The 23,924-nt window shown below is 37.1% G+C and overlaps 2 protein-coding genes across 12 annotated transcripts in view; one reads left to right on the plus strand and one right to left on the minus strand.

Annotated features, from left to right (window-relative positions):
* The first annotated feature begins 8,978 nt into the window (after positions 1-8,978).
* The window catches only part of ppp4r4 (protein phosphatase 4, regulatory subunit 4), a 68,758-nt gene continuing 53,812 nt past the window's right edge, over positions 8,979-23,924 (plus strand). For 7 of the 8 annotated variants that reach the window (XM_087298254.1, XM_087298259.1, XM_087298257.1 and 4 more), the window contains exons 1-2: positions 8,979-9,216; positions 10,644-10,787. The gene's annotated coding sequence lies outside the window, so the exon portion shown is untranslated. Of the gene's footprint in view, positions 9,217-9,495; positions 9,635-10,643; positions 10,788-23,924 lie in introns of those variants that run through there. The other variant, XM_087298263.1, reaches the window with a different exon arrangement.
* Positions 9,856-23,590, minus strand: asb2a.1 (ankyrin repeat and SOCS box containing 2a, tandem duplicate 1). Of its 4 annotated transcripts, XM_087298269.1 has the most exons (12): positions 23,050-23,436; positions 22,659-22,786; positions 22,006-22,303; positions 20,361-20,480; positions 18,425-18,594; positions 18,187-18,342; positions 16,003-16,248; positions 15,737-15,908; positions 15,526-15,576; positions 12,817-13,378; positions 10,846-10,999; positions 9,856-10,756 (listed from the first exon to the last, which is right to left on the minus strand). In XM_087298269.1, the coding sequence occupies exons 3-12, from the start codon at positions 22,293-22,295 to the stop codon at positions 10,611-10,613; spliced, it is 2,067 nt and encodes a 688-aa protein (XP_087154395.1). In that variant the 5' UTR covers positions 22,296-22,303; positions 22,659-22,786; positions 23,050-23,436; the 3' UTR covers positions 9,856-10,610. The 4 variants fall into 4 exon arrangements, with proteins under 4 accessions (XP_087154395.1, XP_087154394.1, XP_087154397.1 ...); XM_087298268.1 differs by lacking the exons at positions 22,659-22,786; positions 23,050-23,436 and adding an exon at positions 23,439-23,590; XM_087298271.1 differs by lacking the exon at positions 15,526-15,576 and having other exon boundaries at positions 23,050-23,439.

Consider the following 23,924-nt stretch of genomic DNA (forward strand, 5'->3'; position numbering starts at 1 on the left):
CATCTGACTCCTGAAGGGAATAGGAGACGAGACTGTAGCTGATTGGTTGAATGCTCGTTATGCACAAAACACACACATTACTCATTAAGAGAATAAGCACAACCCTGGTAGACCATGCACCAGGGCGTAGAGCGTATTTTTCAGTCCTTGAAATAGCAAAAGTGTATTCAGACACGCACTTAATGCTTTTGCGTCATGCACTTTAGACTTTGCGCCTAGATCGTTAAAATAGAGCCCTATAGTTGAAAATTTGATAGTGTGAAAACTAAACTCTTTATCAGGACTTCTATAGACATAATGATTGTGACACTGTACAACCTGTATATTCTATCCCCTAACCCTCACAGGAATCAATGAATACATTTTTCAATTTCAAAATACCCAATTCTGTGAGATTTACGAGCTGTTTCCCCTATGTGGACAAAGAAAAGTATTTCTACGAAGTCAAAATTGACTGATATTGCTGTTCTTGTGCATGGGCACATACACACATATAGCACACACACAGTTAAGTTGGTTTCATAAATATATTTATATAATTATGTAAGTGTGTGTTTTCATTCATCAACAAGTTTTGGAATATACAGCTCTTTTTTTCCTCCAGGCAGCCACACATAGGCCGCTGGCAAAATAAGGAGTTGGTTCTGCTTCATTCACCTCCTCTGCTTGAGTACAGAGCTTTCAAAACTTCTTCATAATCGCCCTCTATAGCAGCTGACCCAGTATTAATGCAGTTTTGATGTTGTTCTTTTGATGAGAATACACCCTGCGTCTTACTGTATGAAGCTACAGTATAGGAAGGTTGTTTTACTAAACCCACAAATACAGGTACTTGCGCTCTGGGAAACGTGTTCAATTCTGGTCGCACATTGAGATATAAAGCACTTTGTAGGTGCAGTACATGTTAATAAGGGAGGCATCTCTAAATGAGAGAAGCTAGGAGAGCTGTTCTGTAACTTCTCCATCAGACGTGCCATTTGAAGATAATGCAATGAGACGGCTGGGGCCATTTGGAGCACTGATGCGTCTCTTCTCCACCGAGACTTGACTTACACGGGAACAAAGCCAACCCGACAGCCTGTAAATCGCTCTGCTCAGCTCCTGCTCATAGGAGGAGAGAGAGAGGGAGAGAGGTCCACTTTTAGATGATGATACAAATCTATTGATATACGACTTCACCATGACAGCCCTGTAATCGATGATTCCACCGAGACCTCATTTGGAAATGATCGAATTAAACTTCGCTTATTGTGCATGCACAGTCTTTGTGTATGAAGGTTGAAAAAGAAGTAAAGAAGCTTTGCGGTTCTGTCTGTGTCATTGTAGAGAGGGAAAGCCAGAGCTCTGACTGTGCATATTATATTGTCGGGATTTGCAGCACTGCATTCAGCCTGCGTTGGGACAATAACAAACTCAAGCGTGGCTCTCAAGCTGTGGCACAGCTGAAGCGAAGGCCTTTTGGGCCATATGGATCAAATGAAATGGACTGAAGGGGATAATCCTTCTGCTGTCCCCTATAAACAAAACCAATGCACCACCACTAATGTGCCTGCGCCCATTCGCATCTCATTGGTCCAAGCTTCAGAATCAGCAACAACAACATCTGCGAAAAATACACCTCTCTGTTGTGCAGGCTGTGCTTTGTTGGAGATGTTTTAAGACAGGAAAGCCTGACGTTACTATCAGTTATTAAATCTGCAGTTCAGATTTAATCTACACATATCTGAAATGTATCTATATTATGTATTATGTACAGTTAAGATCGATAACTATAACAATTAATTTAGCACCACACAAAGTCAGTAGAGATCAAAATTAGAGGGCACTCTACAGGTTCCTTACTTTCAAGGTTGTTGCTCAGTTCTAGAATAATCGTTCACCCTTACTTTATTCCAATGCCGGTAAGACCTTCGTTTGCATTCATAAGAGAAATTAAGATATTTTGTATGAAATCTGAGAGTTGTCTTGTTCAAAGTACAGAGAAGTACCAAAACATTTGTCAAAACCAGGGGTGTCTAAACTCAGTCCTGGAGGGCCGGTGTCCTCCAAAGTTTAGCTCCAACCCCAGTCAAACACACCTGGGCTTGCTAATCAAGCTCTTACTAGGCTTTCTAGAAACATCTTTGCAGGTGTGTTGAGGCAAGTTAGAGCTAAAATAAGCTGGACACCAGCCGTTCAGAACCGAGTTTGAACAACCCTGGTCAAAACAGGCCATCTGTCTTTGTGGTTCATTCAGAATATTATGAAGCTATATTTGTGTGCACATAAAACAAATATAATTACTTTATTCAACCATTCTTTTCCTCAGTGTCAGTATAGGGTGCATGTTCACAAACTCTGATGTACACTCACTGGCCACTTTATTAGGTACACCTTACTAGTATCAGGTTGGACCCCCTTTAATCCTTCATGGCTGGATGGATCCATGCTTTCATGTTGCTGACACAAAATTCTGACCCTATCATCCAAGTGGCGCAGCAGAAATTGAGACTCATAAAATCAGGCAACATTTTTCCAATCTTCTATTGTCCAATTTTGGTAAGCCTGAGCCAATTGTTGCCCCAGTTTCCTGTTCTTAGCTGACAGGAGCGGCACCCAGTTTAACTTTCTGCTGCTGTAGTCCATCCGCCTCAATGTTGGACCTGTTGTGCATTCAGAGGTGCTCATCTGCACTTCTCAGTTGTAACAAGTGTTTATTTGAGTTACTGTTGCTTTTCTTTCAGCTGGAATCAGTCTGGCAAATCTCCTTTGGCCTCTGGAATCAACAAGGCATTTGCGCCCACAGAACTGCTGCACAGTGGATATTTTCTCTTTTTTAAGACATCCTCTGTAAACCCTTCAGATGGTTGTGCATAAAAAGCCCAGTAGGTCAGCAGTTTCTGAAATACTCTGTCACTTAAATCACCTTTCTTCCTCATTCTGATGCTCAGTTTGAACTGTAGCAGATCGTCTTGACCATGTCTACATGCCTAAATGCATTGAGTTACTGCCATGTGATTGGCTGATCCAAAGATGGAAATGTTTAAGTGCTTTAACCACACTTATATGCCCACTTTTCTATATATTTGATCATTGCACTCTTACAGTGTCTTGCACATGGCACAGAATTTTAAAAAGCACAATCCTCGAGGCTCTCAGCTTAAACAAAATAAAAGCAAAATCTCATATCTAGAGCTTGTGTGCATTTTGGTTATTGCACAATTAATGTCATGGCTGCATTTTGTGTTATCACTCCCATATTCATTGCTTTTATGACTTCACTTATTAGTAATATGTAATTTGTTCTTCCCCTAATCATTTGTTTAAAAACAAGTTTAAATCAACCCAGGCTCATTCTGAAAACCGCTAAATACATTTCTGGAGAGCGCAAAATAAGGTGCTACGTTTTTAATGTAGTTTCTGTTTTTGCAAATCCACCAGTGGCCGTTGTGTACACTTTTTCAGATCTCAAATTTCTCTTCCATTCATGCCTGCTGTTCTCGCGTAAATCTTCCAGAGGCCACTGTCGACTGACTGACCCGCCTTTCCTCTTCCCTAAACCCAACCAATATTGTTTTCAAAAGCACTGATTGCCCCTAACACCCACTTCCCTAAACCCAACCGACAGTTTTCAAAAAAATTCAGAAAAAGAAAAGCCCTCGCCTGATATTTAACCACGTTTTCAGATTCTGGAACCGTTCTTAGTCGGACTCGAACCCTGCCATCGTGGTCAACTCCTCTCTGCATTTCAAGTCCGCCGACGTACATGGCGAGCTAACTGGAACTAAAGTGGTAATAGTGGGAAAGCTGTCCATATGGATGTAAGTGGTCAGCTGGTAAGCACGAAAAGGAACGGTGTCATACCGCCCTATAGTGTTTTAAAGACGTACCAATACATACTTCTGGCTACATAATTCGCAATCTCCAGAAATGTATATAGGGCTACGTTTTCAGAATGAGCCTATGTTGAATTAAATTCAGTTCAAAAGTTTTTTGAATCACTAAATCAGTTTTTTAAGGGAACGAGTTGTTGCTCAGGAAGGAGTAGGAGACTCACACTGATCACACTGATTTCAAACACAAATTGAAAGCTCTTTATACTCATTTTAGTTGTTTTTTTACACAGCAGTGTTTTGGGAGATTATTTGACAACCGAAACAACAATAGCTGCAGAACAGTACATAGTATTTCTTTACAAAGTAACATCACCAAATCCTAGCCTAGACACGTACAATCAGCTAATGTTTAGATCAATTTCAGCATATCGTTGTCATGAAAACTACAACTCAGTTTGGAGCTATTGTCTTTTGCGAAGCATTGCACCCCAGTTGCTGGTGCACAGTGGACATGTTCTATAAGGCACTGAAAGTTTTGACGAGATCAGTCCAGTATAAGTGTTTTAAAATGTTTAAAGGTTTGACTTTAATTTTAATAGTATAGCACTGTGTTTAATAAAACCGCTAAGTCACACTTTGCAGTTTGGGCTGTCTGGGGAGCAGTCAGCCCTTAAACAGCTCTGTAATGTCAGCCGCTGCCAGAGTGTGATGGAAAACCCTACGATGCTTCTGCCACTTCTGCCAGCACTTTTTGAAGATTTCTGAACAAGAGTTTGCAGAAAACAAATGGCCACTTACTCCTCTCCCCAGGGCCCTTCTGACAGCAAGGTGTGTAATCAATGTTTGCCGTTGACCTTTCTCAGGCCATTCATCCACATAAATGTCACAACAGAAAGCTGATGGACAAAAACAAAGTGCAAGAAGGAGTGTTGTGGTTTGGCCCATCTCCATAATTTTAATGAAAGTGGACATTTTTGTATCGAGTGATGGCAAGTTCCTGGACTCAAAGGGGAGGAAAGAGAGAAATCTCTTCCAAATTACTGATGAAATCATCTACAGGTATGTGCTTTGTGTTGGTTACAAACAATCCTCTAAAATAAACTCATGGATTACTTTTAATATACAAAAAGATATTGTGCACTGTAACTGTAAATGTATCTAACCCATGACAAATACTAATATTAAAGATTATGATCATATTAAACTATGAGTGTTTTGCTTTCTTAAATCTGCCGTTTGTCTTATATTTATTATATTTTTAGTGTGAATTTTTTTTCTAATGTTATTTTTTACTCCATGAAAAAGAATCAGCAATTGACTTTTATTTCTGCCTTTTATACAGTATTTCTCTGTGGAGTTGCATTGCCACCCTGTGGTTACAGGTAAAGTTGTCTAAATAACTACATAAGCAAACCAACATGGGCCCAGTTAAGAAATATGTTCAAACAGATCAGACTACCTAAAATTATCTGAAAAAGCCTGTATTAATAAAATTAATTTGCTATATAAAACAGACATATTTGAATGGCTGTTGAACTGTTTTATCAACCATTATTTAGTTTGTATCTGAATATATATATATATATACACACACACACACACACACATATATATATATATATATATATATATATATATATATATATATATATATATATATATATATATATATATTTTTTTTTTTTTTTTTTTTTTTTTTGGTAATATATACATTATAGCAAAATAAGTAAATATGGAAGTCCTAAGAGGCATTAAAATATTTTTCTCACTTGTTTTCGCGTGATTAGAACTTTCTCATCTATCTATCTGGACATAAAGCCATCAACCAGACAATCATGTTAGACAAATTAGCATTTTATAGGCTTATCGGTTTGTGATTACACAACTAATGATTAAACCCTGAATATTGTTTACTTTGGACAGAATATTTCTCTGAAATAGACATATTTTAAGGTCTATAATATCTGACAAGGTATCTATAGCTCTTTACTGCAATTAAATGCAGAAAATAATTAAATAATTCCAGCTGTTTTTGTTTTTAGAACGTTTTCCAAACGTTAGGAGTGTTCTCAATGTTTTCATTAAGTCAATGAAAGCATGTTCAAAATGTCAATTTTTTTCAGAACTTAGCTAGAATGTATAATTAATTACATTTTTTTTGAAAAAGTCTTTTAAAAATCATCCCCCAATTTAATTGACTTAGTTATTGACATCTACAAAAACAAAGACAATAGGAGACTTGTTTTAAATTTGTATTCTGCCATCCAAGGAAGACTCGACAAATGACATCAGACTAAAATGGGAGAGAGAATCCAACCTAGTTATCTCAGAGGAAGATTGGTTGAATATCTGCTCAGTACAGGCTACCACTTCCAGCTCTGGTATGTGGAGAGATTTTTGCTGGAGGAATCTTAGCAGATACTTTATAACCTCCAAGTTAACATTCATGCAAACACGGGAGAAGGAAAGGGGACAGTGCTGGAGGAAATGTGGAGAAGACTTGGCAAACCACTTTCATATATTTTGGAGTTGCCCATCCATTCAGTCATACTGGCAGGACGTAATGCAAGTAATACGAAATATGTTTGGATATGATGTGGATTTTTCTTTCACAACAATTTATCTGGGAAAAATTGCAGCCAACCTAACGGTAAAAGACAAGTATTTATTAAAAATACTTCTAGCAACCAGTAAGAAAACTGTGACTCGAAAGTGGCTACAACTGGATCCCCATACAAAATCTGAATGGTTGGATATCATATCTAATGTTCAAAATATGGAGAGGATGACTTCTTCTTTAAAACTACAAATGGACAAATACCTGCAATATTGGGAGAAATGGATTGTACTTATGCCTTTACACAGTGTAATCTGATTTCTATATGTATTTGTTAATGTGACCTGTAAGAAAATATGTGACCAGTCAACTGTTCATTTATGTACCGGTGTTTTATTGTATTATTTATTTTATTATTATTATTTATTTTTTATTGTTATTTGATTTTTTTCCTTAAAAAAAAAAAGTCTATCAAAATTTTCTCAGAACATTATTCCTGTTATGTAAACGTTCACTAAATACTTTCTCTGAAGGCTTAGTGAAGCCATTATAGTTTGTGAAAAGCTGAATATTATTCTTTGTCCTGATTTGCCTAGGAAATTATTCATTATGGTGACTTACAGTAACATTTCCGTTCTAACAAAACCTTTAACTAAGTAGGAAAACAAGAGCCAAACAACAAATAACAGTACTCCCTTATTTTGGCAATGTCCCTTTCTTAAATCTTTCTGGTCTGTTGTGAACACTCTAATAGTCCAAAATGTTTATAGTGATTTTTCATTAAGTTAGACATGATATTTTGGGCATTTACATTAACAAAACAAATTTCATTTATTCAATTTATTTTTTGTATAAATCTATTATTATTTATTGTTAAGTTTTTTTATGCATAAGTGTATACTATAAGTATATTAACAAGTGATATACTAACAGTAAATCAAATTTAGTATTTCTTAAACGAGAATTGGATCTGTACTTAAATACTTTTTCAGTCTCATAACAAGAAAGCAATTAAAACTTCTAAAACATGTGCTTTATTTAATATTCTGCATTAATTTGTGTTATTTTTCAAGTGCCCTCTCTCTTCTTTGATATTTTTTCTGTTTATGTTATGTATTTATTACTTTATTGTCTTTTTTTCTTTCTCACTATCTTTCCCTTTGTCATACCACTCTAATACTTCTTTAAAAATGGTCATTCTCTTTTTGTGCAAAAGTAATATTTGCATTGTTTGTAATATACTTATTCGTCTGTATTTTCATTGTAATGACCTGTTACTGCAATAAAAACAAAAAATCCAAATAACATAGTACTGTACCACATTTAATCTTTTTATTCTGCCCTCTGGTGAGAACTCAGAGACACTGCAGGAGGTTATTTATTGCTAACCTCAAGAGATTGTTTAACCTGCAAAGCCACCACATCTGCCGGGTTTCTGCACAACCCAGATCAGTCACGACAGCTTCTGATGCTAATCTGGAAGATGTTCAATGACGAGGTGACAAAAGAATTAGTCACAACCAAAAACAAGTTGTATTTCTTGGTAACATGAAATGCCATTTGTATGTGTAGGCCTATTTAATACTAAATATCAATATTTACTCCGAATGAACGATTAAAAGATACAACATCGGGCTATCACGTTTGAAAATCATAAGGTTTCTATCTTTCTTTCTTTTTTTTACACAGCATTTGTATTTCAGGTATTGTCTATGACATGAGGCACTGCAAGCAGACCATATCATTTGCTGGGAAAACAGAACATATTGAGAATCTGGGCAATGTTGCCAACTTAGCAATTTTGCTGCTAGGTTTATCACTTTTCATACTAGCTAGCAACTTTTTTTTTTCAAACAGCAACTAGCAACAAATTTAGCAGTTTTTAACTTTCATTTGGCTACTTTTAGCTATTTTAAAAAAGTGACTCAAAAGAGCAGTGGCTGCAGGCTTCACTCAGTAGAGTAAATCGCGAGCTCGATTGTTTTTCATAACCGTTAATTTACTGATATTTGTTAAATTGTTAACATGTGTAATTGTTGGTTATTTAGGTAGCAATTAATTCCAATAGTGCTATAACTATAAAGTTTCATTAAAATCTCAATTTCATACAAATCTGCTTTGTATCAGGCTTTTTAATTTAATAAATTTGTATTTTTGGAGCTGTGGTGTTGCCGCCTTTGATGAATAGTTAATTTGCACCTTTTGCGTTTTTTGGCTGAGCACATTTGGGATTTGCATGCTTTTGAACAGTTTTTCATACTAATCTAAATGGACATTTTTCAAACAAGGTTTTTGCTGAGATGGCCAATCAATCTGAGAAAACATTCATTATTTTGTATACTACATAAAGAGCTGTAGTTTTAAGTTGCGATTACGCAATGACGTCATCACGCTAAGTAATATGTTAATAAGAACCTATTTATTGATTACATTCTGGATGTAATGTGTAAATATAAAGTAATACCTCCGACAGAGAGATACCGCCTCAGGAAGTAGAAACATGACGGGGTTTCTTGTCAGATACTACGCGATGACGTCACTGATATGCAAATTAGTGCTTGACGTCATCTGGCAACATTTAGCTACGGCCTTCACCTCCATACCATACAGGCTTAAGCTACTTACCATCGGAAATAGTTGGCAACACTGAATCTGGGCAATCAGTTTTGCTCTCAAGTCTGGCCATCTGGAAAGTACATTGTCTGGCTGCTACCCGAACTGACCTGATCAAGTTCAGGTCAGGGTTAACAACACCCACATTCAAGGACACATAGAGGCAGCTTCTGTGTTCTCTCTCTGAGTATTGCTGACAGCTTTACTGCTGACAACATTATGTAAATACAGGTATTTGTACGAATTTTGTTTACACGTTTATTGTTTTTAAAAGTATTTTTAATTACTTCCCTAAGTTACAGACACAATTAGGGGGGCAATACGTGACGATACCAGAACCAATTATTCTACCCACTAGTTGTAGCGAACACTTAATCGACATACACAGAATAATACAATAGTCTTTTTATAATGACTGTATAGACCTTTTATTCATTTGTTGTGCTATTGCTTTTGTAATAAATAAATCTTTTTTTTTTGTAATAAATAAATCAGAATGAACACTGAATAACTCATGACGTCACTTCCGACTCTGAATAGTAAGGTCCACAAAGTGTTGTTTTCAGTAGCTACATTATTTAAAGTACCTGTTAACGTACTTGGTTAAAGACAACGTATTCCGTAATTTTGTACACCGTTAGAACCATTAGTAAGTAAATGAGTTTTGTTTTCTTTCTCAGTTTTATTTTTAACGTTGAAGTAACGTTATAAATGTTGATTGAAAACGTGTGCAGATAAGCAAGTAGGTGAATGAGCGAATGAGGGACATTCATTTTTAATTTGAGAAAAACTGTGTTTTCTTATTATATTTTTTCACACTGGTTCAGTTTGGAGTTGTTGTTTTTTTATTTTTAATAATTACATTTCAAGAACTGTGTTAATCGTTTATTAAAGAACAGAAAAAAACTGTAGCTGAAAAACCTCAAGAACAACCCATGAAATGAAAAAGGGCGGTAATTCTGTACACCATTATACCCATGAATGGAAGTTAGGTTATTTACTATTCATACATATACACTAGAATGTAGAAAATCTTCAAAATTTGTAAAGGAATAGGCTAATTGAATCTCAAATACTGTAACTTTAATTATTGTTTAACACTTTAATTATTGTCATCATGTCGTTGGAAATCATTCAGATAATTATCTCACGTAGCTTTGCCACTTAGTTTGCTTTGTAAGCAAGACAAAACATTGAAATATACACCGACCTGACTAAAAATCAGCAAGAAGTAAAAAATACAAAACCTAATACAAAACTATACACATTTCATAATACATTCTACTATATTGCAAAAAAATAGCAGTTATTAATTTCTTTCACATGATATCATTTTTCGTACATATAATATTCCTACATTTTAAATAAGAATACACATATAGACAAGATAAATTAATATGTCTTCACTGAATCTATTTAATACTTGTCCGCTAGATTCTGTTTATGTCTGATAGCTACTTGCATTTAAACATTTATGGCCTGTTTACATTAAGCAGCAGATTTGATTGGAAAATTTACGTCAATTTAGTTCCAATTATTTTAACTCAGTGCAAGTTATGAACAGAAGCATATGGACAGCAAATTTTCTTATGTCATTGTTCTTTCTGCATTGAATTAAAGCAGGTCTACATTTCATATTCTCGTTCTTGATGATTTAGGAATTTGATCAGCCTCGGAGGAACCGGAAGCTTGTGAATTTTCTTCAGTCTGTTGATTCCGAGCAGTGTACGGATTTTCAGTCTGCACAGCTGCATGAGTGGGCGTGGAGGCACTGCAATCAAAGGCAGCAAATGAATACACAGGTGACTCAAATCATCTGCATAAATGAATAATTCACGCTCAAGGTATGGGTGCACATACTTGCTTTCTCTTTGATGCACTGCCACTCGTGGTAACTGTCCAGATGTTCAACCAGTCGTGCGCAGAGTTTCACATGTCCAACATAGTCAAGAAGCACGTCAATAATCGGTCCTGACCAGCGCGAGTAGTTTTCGGTGGAGATCACCTCGCAGAACTAGTAAAAAATGCAAAGTAGATATGAAATAAGTAATATACAGCAGTCAACATTTGAAGTGGATCAAAAAGTTGAGCAAATGTTTCCTAAGAAAATAATGGCTGTGGTTCAATAGTTAAATAACACAGTCAAATCAAAGATTATTCAGACATTTTCTCACATTATCACCGTTTATTTGCTACGGTTTAGAAAGTGGTAATAAAATATGTTCCACCACATCCCAAAGGTGCTCTATTGGATTGAGATCTGGTGACTGTGGAAGCCAGTAAGTGAGTACAGTAAGAGTACAGTAAGATTATTGTCATGTTTCAGAAACCAGTCTGAGATATGACATGCTCTTTATGACATGGTGGATTATCCTGCTGGAAGTAGCCATCAAAAGATGGGTACACTGTGGCAGGGCCAGAGCAAGCTGAACTGCCGCTCTAGGCAGAGGACGATCATGCCGCCCTCAACCCCAATGTAAAAACGAAAGTGACCGGTTATGTAAATGAAGTGAGGTGTCGCGGACCTCTTTTCCAGTGCACTATGCGCTGAGGATGCGCGGGTGCTGAGGGAGGGAGGGAGGTGTCGCGGACACTGCACTCTCAATTCTGCCGCCCTATGCGCGGATATAACTGAGGACGCGCGGGTGCTGATGGAGGTGTCGCTGACGCCGCCCTCTCTATTCTGTCGTCTATGCGCGAATATATTTGAGGACGCGGGTGGTGAGGGAGGTGTCGCGGACATAACTGAGGACGCGGGTGGTAAGGGAGGTGTCGCGGATGCCACCCTCTCTATACTGCCGCCCTAAGCGGCCTACTAGTTTGCCTCTATGGACGCGCCGGCCCTGCACTGTGGTCATAAAGGGATGGACATCGTCAGCAACAATATTCAGGTAGGCTGTGGCATTGACACAATGCTCAATTGGTACCAATGTGCCCAAAGTTTGCCAAGAAAATATCCTCAACACCATTACACCACCACCACCACTCGCCTGAATTGCTGATAAAAGGTAGGATGGATCCATGCTTTCATGTTGATGATCCCAAATTCTGACCCTACCATTCGAATGTTGCAGCAGAAATGAAGACTCGTTAGACCAGGCAACGTTTTACCAATCTTCTATTGTCCAATTTTGGTGAGCCTGTGCGAATTGTAGCCTCAGTTTCCTGTTCTTAGCTGACAGGAGTAGCACCCGGTTGCTGCTGTAGCCCATCTGCCTCAAGGTTGGACGCTTTGTGCGTTCAGAGTTGCTCTTCTGCATACCTCGGTAACGAGTGGTTATTTGAGTTACTGTTGCCTTAAAAATCAGCTCGAACCAGTCTGGCCATTCTCCTCTGACCTCTGGCATCAACAAGGCATTTGTGCCCACAGAACTGTCGCTCACTGGATAATTTGCCCTTTTTCGGACCATTCTCTGGAAACCCTAGAGATGGTTGTGTGTGAAAATCCCAGTAGATCAGTAGTTTCTGAAATACTCAGACCAGCCCGTCTGGCACCAACAAACCATGCCACATTCAAAGTCACTTAAATCACCTTTCTTCCTCATTCTGATGCTCGATTTGAACTGCAGCAGATTGTATTGAACATGTTTGCATGCCTAAATGCATTGAGTTGTTGCCATTTGATTGGCTGATTAGAAATTTGCTGTAACGAGCAGTTGGACAGTAAGTGGCCGGCGAGTGTATAATGACAGTTTATTTGCTATCCTAATGTAATGCATAAATGATGTATAATGTCTAGCACCCATTAGTAAGTGCATGAATAAAAATATAATAATATATCTGAATCCTTTTTAGTTTGACTGTATATATAGCTATCTTCAAAACACTCACCAGAACACAGGTCCTTTCTCTGGATTCATCTGAATCATATCTTGGATTCCGCCTTGGTTTTATAGGTGGATGGGGATTACTACCATAAACACAATTAAAACATGACAATGCATCGCAGCCGTTATCCATCAGATATTTCAGTAAGGACAAGTACTTCATACAGAACATAACGGAGGCTGGAAAGCTAGTTGGATGAGTTGGGATGTTGGCATTAACATCAGCGCCATGTTCCACCAGCAGAGTCACAGTCTGTATGCAGCCCTGCCTCAGTGCCACCAGCAGCGGTTTGAACGTATCCAGGTTTGGGTTGGCACCAGCCTCCAGAAGCATAGTGGTAGCTTCGATGTTGTTGTTAATGACGGCGAAGTAGAGAGCTGTGCTCCGCCGATCTTCATACATCATGGAACGATCCTCAGACAACATGGCATTAACGTCAAAGCCGGCCTCGATCAGTACTTCCACAATGTCATTTCTGTTGCGCTCCGCAGCCAAATGGAGAGGGCTGATACCAGAACGCCTCACTCTGGCCCTACTTGTGGCTGGGATCAGCATGGCTATAATTCTGAAAATGAGAAACTTGATGTTCTTGAGTGTTACCTTGCTAGTATGCACCAAATTTGAATGTCATGTTAGAAGTTGATGTCATTAGGTTGAAATGAACATTATAAAAAGGGGAGATGGTTTAAAATGAAGACTGATAATCTATTGAATACATGAAAATCTTTAAAAAGCTTGTATTAAGTGATTAGAAATAATGACATTTTAGGAGGAAAGTTCTGGGGTTGGGAACCGAGAATTAGTGAAGAAAAAGTGAACTACGAGATGTAAATATGAACAGTGAACTAAAAATTGTACTTTTATTTTAAATAGAATCAGGCCAAAACAAAGTTTAGGAGTTAAAATATGATTGGCAAATTGAACTATCCTAAGCAATGTAAGTTTGGTGTGGCTCTGAGGATTCCTTTTCTTGAATGTAGAACTATTTTTCAGTTAATCTCCTCTACTCTTGCTATTATTTGATGCTTTATTGTTGTGTTTTCAATGCTATAATTTTGGTTGAGTTATTTTTTTGGGTATTCAGAGTAAAATGAATACTTTTAATATGCATATACAGTAGTTCAACTTAATAACTTTGCGACAAAGTATTATCTCTATTGTGCCTCTGTATTGTCTTGTGATGAAATTCATGATGCATACTATGGCTGGGCAATTAATCAAAACGTAACGAAATAGACATTCAGAACCAATAATCGATAACATTTTTTTAGGTCAATTTTTTCAGTTACTTTCCCCACCACATGCAGAGTCACGTGACCCCGCTCTATTAAGGCTGATTTATACTTCTGCGTCGATTCTATGGGTGTAGTCTGGAGCAGCCTTTGCGCTTTTACTTACACACCTCTCGAAAAATGTAACTATACGTCGCACGTTTGCACTACATTGACGATAATTGGAAGCTGTGCCAGAGATACCTTGAGAAGGTATACTTTTTATTACAATAAAATAGTAATTTGCATTAAAGGTAATTACATTACATTAATTTACATTACAATAAATATTTGTTTAAACAAGATGCAAGGATTGGACTATTTAAAATATTATTTACAGGTTGTACAAGAGTTATTCCAAAAGTGCAAGTTATTTATTTTTACTTTTTCATAAGAAAAAAGTGACTGTTGGTTTTAGACAATGTGTGTTTTATTTCAGTTGTTTAACATTGATGTTCAATAAATAATCATAGATAGTAGAACGTGTTTCCTTTGATTATTTTAAAATCAATTAGTGTACCCTTTATTCAGAAATCTCTCACTTGTTATATGTGAGCATATTTACTGTACAAAACCTGTAAGTGAACTATTACAGCAAAAAAATAAATAAACAAATAATAAAATAAATAAAAAAATAAATTAAAAAATCATTAATCGTGATTGAGTAAAAATGTTCATTATTAATCAAGATTTTGATTTTAGGCCAAATCGCCTAGCCCTATCACATACAGTATTCCGATCTTAATGCATACCTATATAAGCTTATCAGTAAACTGATGACATTTCAATGTTCTTTCCATGCCTAGCTGAAGAACGAAGGGCTTCAAACATATGTCCACAAATAACGCTTAAAAAAAAACATCTCTTGCATATTTTTATTTAATGAGTTGATTCTTAACTCTAATTGGCTCTTATTTTAAATTAGCCAAAGACAGCTTGCAACTCAAAATCAGATTGCCTATTCGCATTATAATATAGATACACATTATGCATTTACTCAGTGTTCTCTTAAACAGACCTTTTGCGAAGGTTGTGTTAAAATATTATTTTTAGCAGTAACATATTTGTTTGTTTTCATATATTTATTCCAAGGCAGCATTTAAGTCATTGTTAATAAAGTAGTTAAAGGAATTGAAATGGTTAAAAGGCTTCAGAAAAGGATTTTGGAAATTGTTAATTTTTTTCACGATTCCCATCCCTAAACATTTCATGCTAACAGGAATAATGCTAATGGATTATTAGTTATACTGTTAGGCGAGGGAAAAACCTACACAGAGTTAAAAAGACATTATGTCTGTCAGAAGAAAGAACATTTAAATGCAGATAAATGGTATTTTGCAAGTAAAAAAAAATTGCTCCTACTTGAGTTAGCTTGAGTTAAGGTTACAGGATTAGCACCCTCTTGCTACAGCATTGCTGTAAAGCACCCATTGAGACTTACTTAGTTGCACTGATATTTTTGCGGGTACACCCAAAAGTGAGGAGGTCTTTGCTGAAAATTAATGCAAGATTGTGAGATGTACTATACCTGAACTCTTAAGAACCAATGGCCTTCGCATAAAATTTTTATCTTTAGATAAACCTGAGAACATTTCTCCCAAAGCACATTCGTTCACATAAATACTTTATATTTCTGTACTGTTAAATCATACCCATCTTTGCCACGCTGGGCAGCAATATGAATCGGCAAGAGTCCTGTTTTTCCTGCCTTGTTGGCATCTGCATTTTGAGAGAGAAGGAACTCTACAATGTCCTCATGACCATTTTTACAGGCCTCATACAGCGCTGTGGCTCCATCTGAGGCCTGACTGTTGAGATCAGCGCCTGATAGAATTGAGAGAAATTCCCTTTAAGATGCATTACATTACAAAGCGACAGAAAGACAAAACACAACCCAAATGATAGAGGAAGATGTTACCATTTTTTAAAAGCATGCGAAGTGCTTCCACTTTTCCACTTTGAGCCGCTACAAAGATAGGAGTGATTCCGTACTTGTTAGGCAAGCTGACTTTGGCTCCAGCTTTCATCAGCATCTCACAGATTTCCACATTGTTCCTGCACACACTCTCGTGGAGAGCCGTCCAGCCTTGAATACAGCTCTTATTCACCAAGGCGCCGTGATTCAGTAACATGGCAACCAATGCTGGGTTTTCCTTCTCGCAAGCTACAGATATGTATAGAAATAATAACATTTCCATCACAGCACTGAAGGCCATGTTAAATGAAGAACATCAACAAAAAGGCTTTTTTTTAATTAAATGGTGTGTATCTGGGACTGTAAGCTAGAGTTATCAACCTGAACTACAAAAGAATATACCTGCATTTACAAAAGATTAAAGAAGGAAAAGATAGATAGATAGATAGATAGATAGATAGATAGATAGATAGATAGATAGATAGATAGATAGATAGATAGATAGATAGATAGATAGATAGATAGATAGATCAGATGGCAGAAAGATGGATGGAGGGATGGAAAGATGGATAGTAATTGGGTAGACAGATGGTTGGATGGACTACCAGACAGACAGACAGTTGGAGATGGACAGATGGATGGATGACAGTTGTATGAATGGATAGATGAAAGACAGATGGATGGATGGATAAATAATGGATTAATAGTACACAGATGATGCATGGATGGATAGATGACATGGATGGATGAATAATGGACAGATGGATGGATGAAAGTTATATGAATGGATAGATGACAGACTGATGGATGGAAGGATGGATGGATAAATAATAGATTGATAGTACATAGATTATGCATGGATGGATGGATGACGCATGGATGGATGAATAATGAACAGATGGATGGATGACAGTTGTATGAATGCATAGATGAAAGACAGATGGATGGATGGATAAATAATGGATTAATAGTACACAGATGATGCATGGATGGATAGATGACATGGATGGATGAATAATGGACAGATGGATGGATGAAAGTTATATGAATGGATAGATGACAGACTGATGGATGGAAGGATGGATGGATAAATAATAGATTGATAGTACATAGATTATGCATGGATGGATGGATGACGCATGGATGGATGAATAATGAACAGATGGATGGATGGATGACAGTTGTATGAATGCATAGATGACAGCAGGGGCGGACTGGGACAAAAATTCAGCCCTGGCACTGTTGCCACATCAGCCCACATTACCACACCGACACAGCCCCACCCACGGACACGCACATTCACTATTTATTTTGGTGTAAAGATGGTGAAATAATATGACATTTTTGCCAGATTTTGATTATGTCCGGGTTACCTTGGATTGGGTCGGCCCATCTTGAAACCAGACGGCAGTTGCCGATTGGGCCAAATGCTTAATATTTATTATTATTATTTTTATTATCATCATCATAATATCACATCTAGGAAGAGATAAAAGCTGTCTGCACTTAAAAACAATACATATTTTTTAAAAAAAACTAACCGGCCCACATTTAAAAATTGGTCCAGCCCTTCTGGCATTTGCCAGAATTGCCAGATGGCCAGTCCACCCCTGGATGACAGACAGACGGATGGTTGGATGAATAATGGATTGATGGCAGAAAGATGAAGGATGGATGGATGAATAATGGATTGATGGCAGAAATATAAATGGAGGGATGGAAAGATGGATAATAATTGGGTAGACATGGACAGACAGACAGACAGTTGGAGATTGATGGATGGATGACAGTTGTATGAATGGATAGATGACAGACTGATGGATGGATGGATGAATAATGGATTGATGGTACACAGATGTTACATGGATGGACGACTGTTGGATGGATGAATAATGGACAGATGGATGGTTGACAGTTAGATGAATGCATAGAGAGATGACAGACAGACTGATGGATGAATAGATAACAGTTGGGTGGACATGAACAGACAGACAGACAGACAGACAGACAGACAGACAGACAGACAGACAGACAGACAGACAGACAGACAGACAGACAGACAGACAGACAGACAGACAGACAGACAGACAGACAGACAGATAGATAGATAGATAGATAGATAGATAGATAGATAGATAGATAGATAGATAGATAGATAGATAGATAGATATTAAAGCGGTACAATACCTTTGTAAAGTGGAGTCTCCTTTTCCTTGTTGGGAATCTCAGGATCAGCTCCTTTCTCCAGAAGAATCTCCACACATGCCAGATTCTCTCTGGACACAGCTAACATTAAAGGAGTCTGATCTCTCAAAGTGCGCTGGTTAATCATCCCAGGTTGAGCTACATTCATGATAAGAATCACAACATTCTTTTACAGCTTGGAAAATAGGATTTGAGGAATTTACAAATGAGTGCACTCTACCTCTCAGGAGAATTTTAACGCATTGATCTTGTCCATAATATGCCGCCTCATGCAAAGGAATCCACCCTTCTTTATTAGGTTTAAGAAGGTTGCAGCCTGGTTGCTTGACCATTAGTCTCACTGTCCCTACATCCCCCTCCGAAATGGCCTTAGCAATGGGCTCAAGTTCCCTACAATAGACAATTTGTTTATGCAATGCTTTGCTTTAAACTTCTAAAATGTCATGCCATAATGAAATGAATCTTCCATGAGTGCTTTATTTAATATGAATTTTTGTTTTGAAATGCGCGCATGACAACCGTACCATTTGACATGTGAAATTTCATTTAATTATAGCAACAAATATGTTGAAGCGCAAGTAGTACCCCGAATAAATATATTGACAACAAAAGGAGGCTTATATGTAGTGTGTTGCTCTCACAAGAGAGCATGAAACCTTCTAAATTGAAACGACATTTAGAAACCAAACATCCCAGTTGCAAGGACAAACCTGTGGACTTTTTTCAAAGACGACTCCAATAGCTGAGGGCATCACAAAAGTGCCTAACATCTTCATGTTCAAAACAAGTACAGGCAATCCGCGCATCTTACTGCGTAGCTCACCGTGTAGCAAAGGCCAAGAAAGCCCACACAATAGCAGAAGAGCAAATAACTGGCGATCATTATAGAAATGGTTATGGTTATTATTATCAATTTACTTGAATTTGCTGGTTTGTTCTGTGCAACAGGATCAGTGTTAATGCTTTATTAACAGTTCAGTTTAGTTCATATTTGAACCTTTGCTTATACTGTAAGCACTGTTTACAGTATTTGACGTTTTACTTTGTAATATTTCTATAATTTGATGAATTTTGTTAAATGACAGCAATAAAATATTGTTTATTTGTAAGTCTTGGTGATTTTCTTATGATTTATCTGTCACTACTTGTGTATGTTAACAAATAAGTACAAATTAATTGTAATTCCTAAAATTATATTATAGTTCCTAAAAATTTGGGTTGCGGATTGATGACAATGTAAAAATGTGGGTCCCATGGCTAAACCAGTTGAGAACCACTGTATTAGATCATGTCATTCACCCGTTAGAAAACTTTATAGTACTGTATAATACTACAATTCTAAATGAAAAACTGCTTTATATCTAGCATGTTTTCAGTTGTGTAGCAAGCAGAACTTGTCAAACTTGTGCAACTTTTTATTCATGCAAGGGTTGCTGGTCTCACTCTCTCATGCACTTTGTCCTAATGCAACTACTGTATGCTTAGTGCTTGGTTGGCAGGATGCAGGAATTACACTTATTACTAAGCTATACTTACATAATATTTCAGACCGTATAGTCAATAAAATAAAAATCTACATTATTGATGCTGTAAAAGGTTCCTTATTTAACTGAAAATAGTCAGATCAATCTTTCGCCGGAAGATTTCAGTGGCTGAACAACACGTCAGTGCATATAAGTCATTCGTAACGCAACAAATCTACATAAGGTTTGCATGACTAAAACACTTTTAAAACATAACCCGTCTAAAAGAAATACTTCAACCATGGTGTCATCCTTCCTCCAGCATGCAAAAGAAACTCCAATATTGATTCAGAATTTTAAAAAGTTTTGATTTAGTAATTGTTTTTCCTGCTGTCACTCTCTCCTTTGTTGATAGTTTGGGCTACTTATCAGAATTATGGGAATTATCGCCTGACACATTTTAATTGGATTAACTTTTTTTAGTATTATGCCTTACCTAGAAAATGAAAATACATATAAATTCATTTAGATCATTTACTGAAATCATTACTATTGGTATATGAAGAGACTTTTAACCAGCACAACAAAAAATGTTTCTGAAGACAATCACCTGCTGCACCTTTAATGAACAGTATATTTTTAAAAAAAAACGTAAAAAAACGAACAAAACACTTTTATCCAAACATCACTCACTCTTCAGGTTCAGGCACGAGTTGCATAGATCCATCATATCTTCGGTACGCCACCATTGGCTTGCCATATCCAGTCACAAAATGACTCACTGAACACACATTTTCTAGATCAATTTTTTCTCTTTTGAGGAAGAAAAAAAAAGCTGATCAGAAAGAGATCATTTAATAACACTTGTGCTTCTATATGTTATATACTATGTCTTTGAATATATATAAACAGTTGAAGTCAGAATTCTACCCCCCCCCCCCCCCCCCCGAATTATTAGCCCCCCTATTTATCTTTTCCACCAATTTCTGTTTGACGCAGAGCAGATTTTTTCAACACATTTCTTAACATAATAGTTTTAATAACTCCTTTCTAACAACTGATTTATTTCATTTTAGCCATTATGGACAGCTATGCAGCTCAAAGTGTAAAAGGCTCAACTAGGTTAACTAGGCAGGTTAGGGTAATTAGGCAAGTTATTGTATAACGATGGTTTGCTCTGTAGACTTTCAAAAAAAAAAAAAAATAGCTTAAAGGGGCTAATAATTTTACCTGAAAATGGTTCATAAAAAATTTAAAACTGCTTTTATTCTAGCCAAAATAAAACAAATTAGATTTTCTCCAGAAGAAAAAAATATCATCAGACGAAAATTTGTGAAAATTTCCTTGCTCTGTTAAACATTATTTGGAAAATCAAAGGGGGCCTAATAATTCTGATTGTTGAATGGAAATAGAGTTTTTAACTTTTTTCACCCCCAATTACCAACCCAAACAAATAACCTATATAATATCTTAAAATATAGAACTTATCACTCCTTAAATGTCAGATTACAGTGAAAATCCAAACAAGTACATTGGGGCACAGCAAAGGATAGAGTCTCTATTTTTATGCACGGTGGCATGCGAACTCTTGAACTACTCCACTTGCACCTCTTTCTAATGCTGGCCTTTGAATGAAGAGGAACAGGTGTAAAGCAGCCACCGGAGAAGACGCAGTAGGCATCTGTAAGTGATATTGTGACCCTGACCCCCTCCCGTGAGCTGCATCATCAAAACATGACTGGAAAATTCATGCAGCAACACATTAATGTCTATCCTTTCAGCCTATTTCTTATGTCTTCACATAGTTTTATTGAGAAATACAGAAGATGTGAGTGTCCTATACTACAAATGGATGTTCATTTTAATAATTATTTTGAATTGTAGGATATGATTGCAATTTAAAATAACTGAAGTTTACAAATGTTATTTTCTGTGTTTAATTTTCAGCATCGTTACCTTATTCTTAAGTATTCAGAAATTATTCTAACACTATAATCTGCTACTGAAGAAACATTTATTACTATTAGTATTATTATTATTATCATCAGTGTTTAATTCTATTGGGCTGCTTCATATTTTTGGGGTGAAAGTAAAACAAAATGCATAATTCTAAATGCAGGAAAGTTTTCAAGTTTTCATATTGGATTACATTTTCACCATAACTATGATGACATTAAATATAATTTAATTATAAACAACATAAAAAAAATACAATTATTTTAAACTGCAATAGTATTTCACAATTTTTCACATATTACAATATTTTTGACCATTAGTCTTATAGCTGGCTTGATTTATGATGCCGCTTCATTTGAACCTGAAGCACATCAGATTGTACCTGGGTGGATTAGCAGGACATGCAGCTTGTACTGTCTGCTGCTGCTGTTGTTGTTGGGGTGGACGCGATGGTGTCTGGCGTGCTGCTGCTGCTGCTGATGATGGCTTGTTCAGAGCTGCAGGGGTCTTTAAGTTTTCAGTGCCCGACCCAGAGCTGTGGGCATCAGCAAGACTCCGCTCGATTGCCAGGTGCAGGAGCTCATCATCAGACAGGTTGCTATAGAGACTGTAGTCAGCAAATTCCAGGTTGGTGCCTGTGGTTCCCGGTAAAGACACATGGGTGGCTGCCATGATGGATTCTGAGGCAATCAAAACATGCATTACGTAATGACAGAAAACTACAGGGTTAATAAGCTTGATTAGGAGATTAAACTACATCATTAAGTGGTAAATCTGACTGATTTTTATACGCACAAACACACACTAATTTCTTGTTTTTTTGCATGTTTCCTAAATTTTTTAGATCATTAATTTTCTTTGGCTTAGTCTCTATTTCAGAGGTTGCCACAGTGGAATGTACCGCCAACTGTCCCTGCATATGTTTTATTTAGCAGATGCCCTTCCAGCTGTAACTCAATACTGGGAAACGCCCATACACCCTCAATTTACACAGACACACATACACTACTGCCAATTTTAGTTTATCCCATTCACCTATGTCTTTGGACTGTGGGGGAAACCGGAGCACCTGGAGGAAAACCAAGCCAACATGGGGAGAACATGCAAACTCCACACAGAAATGCCAACTGGCCCAGTCGTGACTCGAACCAGTGACCTTCTTGCTGTGAGATGACAGTGCAAATTGCAGAGCCACCGTGCCACAATGTTTCAAATCAAACAAATTTAATATAAGTCATAGATAACACAGGTAATCACATCATGCAAATTTTAAATGAAGGTATTTCTAATGAATGGAAAACAAAATACATAACTATCCCCGCCCCCTCTCTGGTTTATCACACCTGAGTTCACATTTTCTAGCCACACCCATGCCTGATTACTACAACACCTGCTGCAATCAAGAAATCACTTAAATAGGACCTGCCTGACAAAGTGAAGTAGACCAGGTGATCCTCAAAAGCTAGGCATCATGCAGAGATTCAGAGAAATTCAAAAACAAATGAGAAAGAAAATAACTGAGATCTACCAGTCAGGAAAAGTTTACAAAGCTATTACTGAACTTTGGGACTGAACCACAGCCAGACCCATTATCTACACACATGGCAAAAACATGAAACTGTGGAGAACTCTTGCAGAAGTAGCCGGCCGACCAAAATTACCCCAAAAGCCCAGCTAAAACTAATCTAATAGGTCTCAAAAGAGCCCACAACAACATCCAAACAACCATTGCGCAATAAATTAATCTGCAAATGCATTATTTACAACATTACTCCAACATAATTATCCAAATCACACCAACACGGGTCTACTCACCAACTGAAATAACCTCTCTTTTCCCCTTTTCTCAGCAGCGTGTCAGATTTCCAAACAGAAAAACTTGTTTTGTTGTTCCCCTATGTCTAGTGACACACTTAACACCAGCTCAGCCCGTGACCTGTTTAGCTCTCAGCAAAAGAGAGGCCTTTAACTGTCACTGTCACCCCACACCGTCTGTTTAGAGGACACGTGATGTCCAGCATGCCAAGATTATCAAACTCTGAGCCACTGCCGTTCTTGAGGAGCTGCAGTAACAAACCCTCATTACCTATAGGAAGGAAAAACAGTTAAAAATGCACTTCCAGAAAAATACCCACACCGTTAAAAATGCAGGGTTCCACGCAATCCTTTTTTGCCATCCCAACGAAAATTGATTAAGTTAACTTAATGTTTTTTTTGCAATTTTAAGTTGAGTGAACATAAAACAATTAAGCTGTCCCCCCAAAAAACTCAAGAATTGTGTGGTTTCAGCTCATTTTAAAT

Source organism: Danio rerio, chromosome 20, assembly GCF_052040795.2.
Source record: "Danio rerio strain M-AB ecotype USA chromosome 20, GRCz13ab, whole genome shotgun sequence".
In the NCBI taxonomy this organism is placed as follows: Eukaryota; Metazoa; Chordata; class Actinopteri; order Cypriniformes; family Danionidae; genus Danio; species Danio rerio.

What these genes read in the sequence shown, in the direction of transcription:
- asb2a.1 (XM_087298268.1), bottom strand. Translation starts at nt 22,295, where the DNA reads ATGGCAGCCACCCATGTGTCTTTACCGGGAACCACAGGCACCAACCTG. An exon ending in TCGCATGCTTTTAAAAAATG is followed by an intron (nt 15,909 to 16,002) that starts GTAACATCTTCC and finishes CAATTCTATCAG; the next exon opens with GCGCTGATCTCAACAGTCAG. An exon ending in GCCCAGCGTGGCAAAGATGG is followed by an intron (nt 15,577 to 15,736) that starts GTATGATTTAAC and finishes ATTAATTTTCAG; the next exon opens with CAAAGACCTCCTCACTTTTG.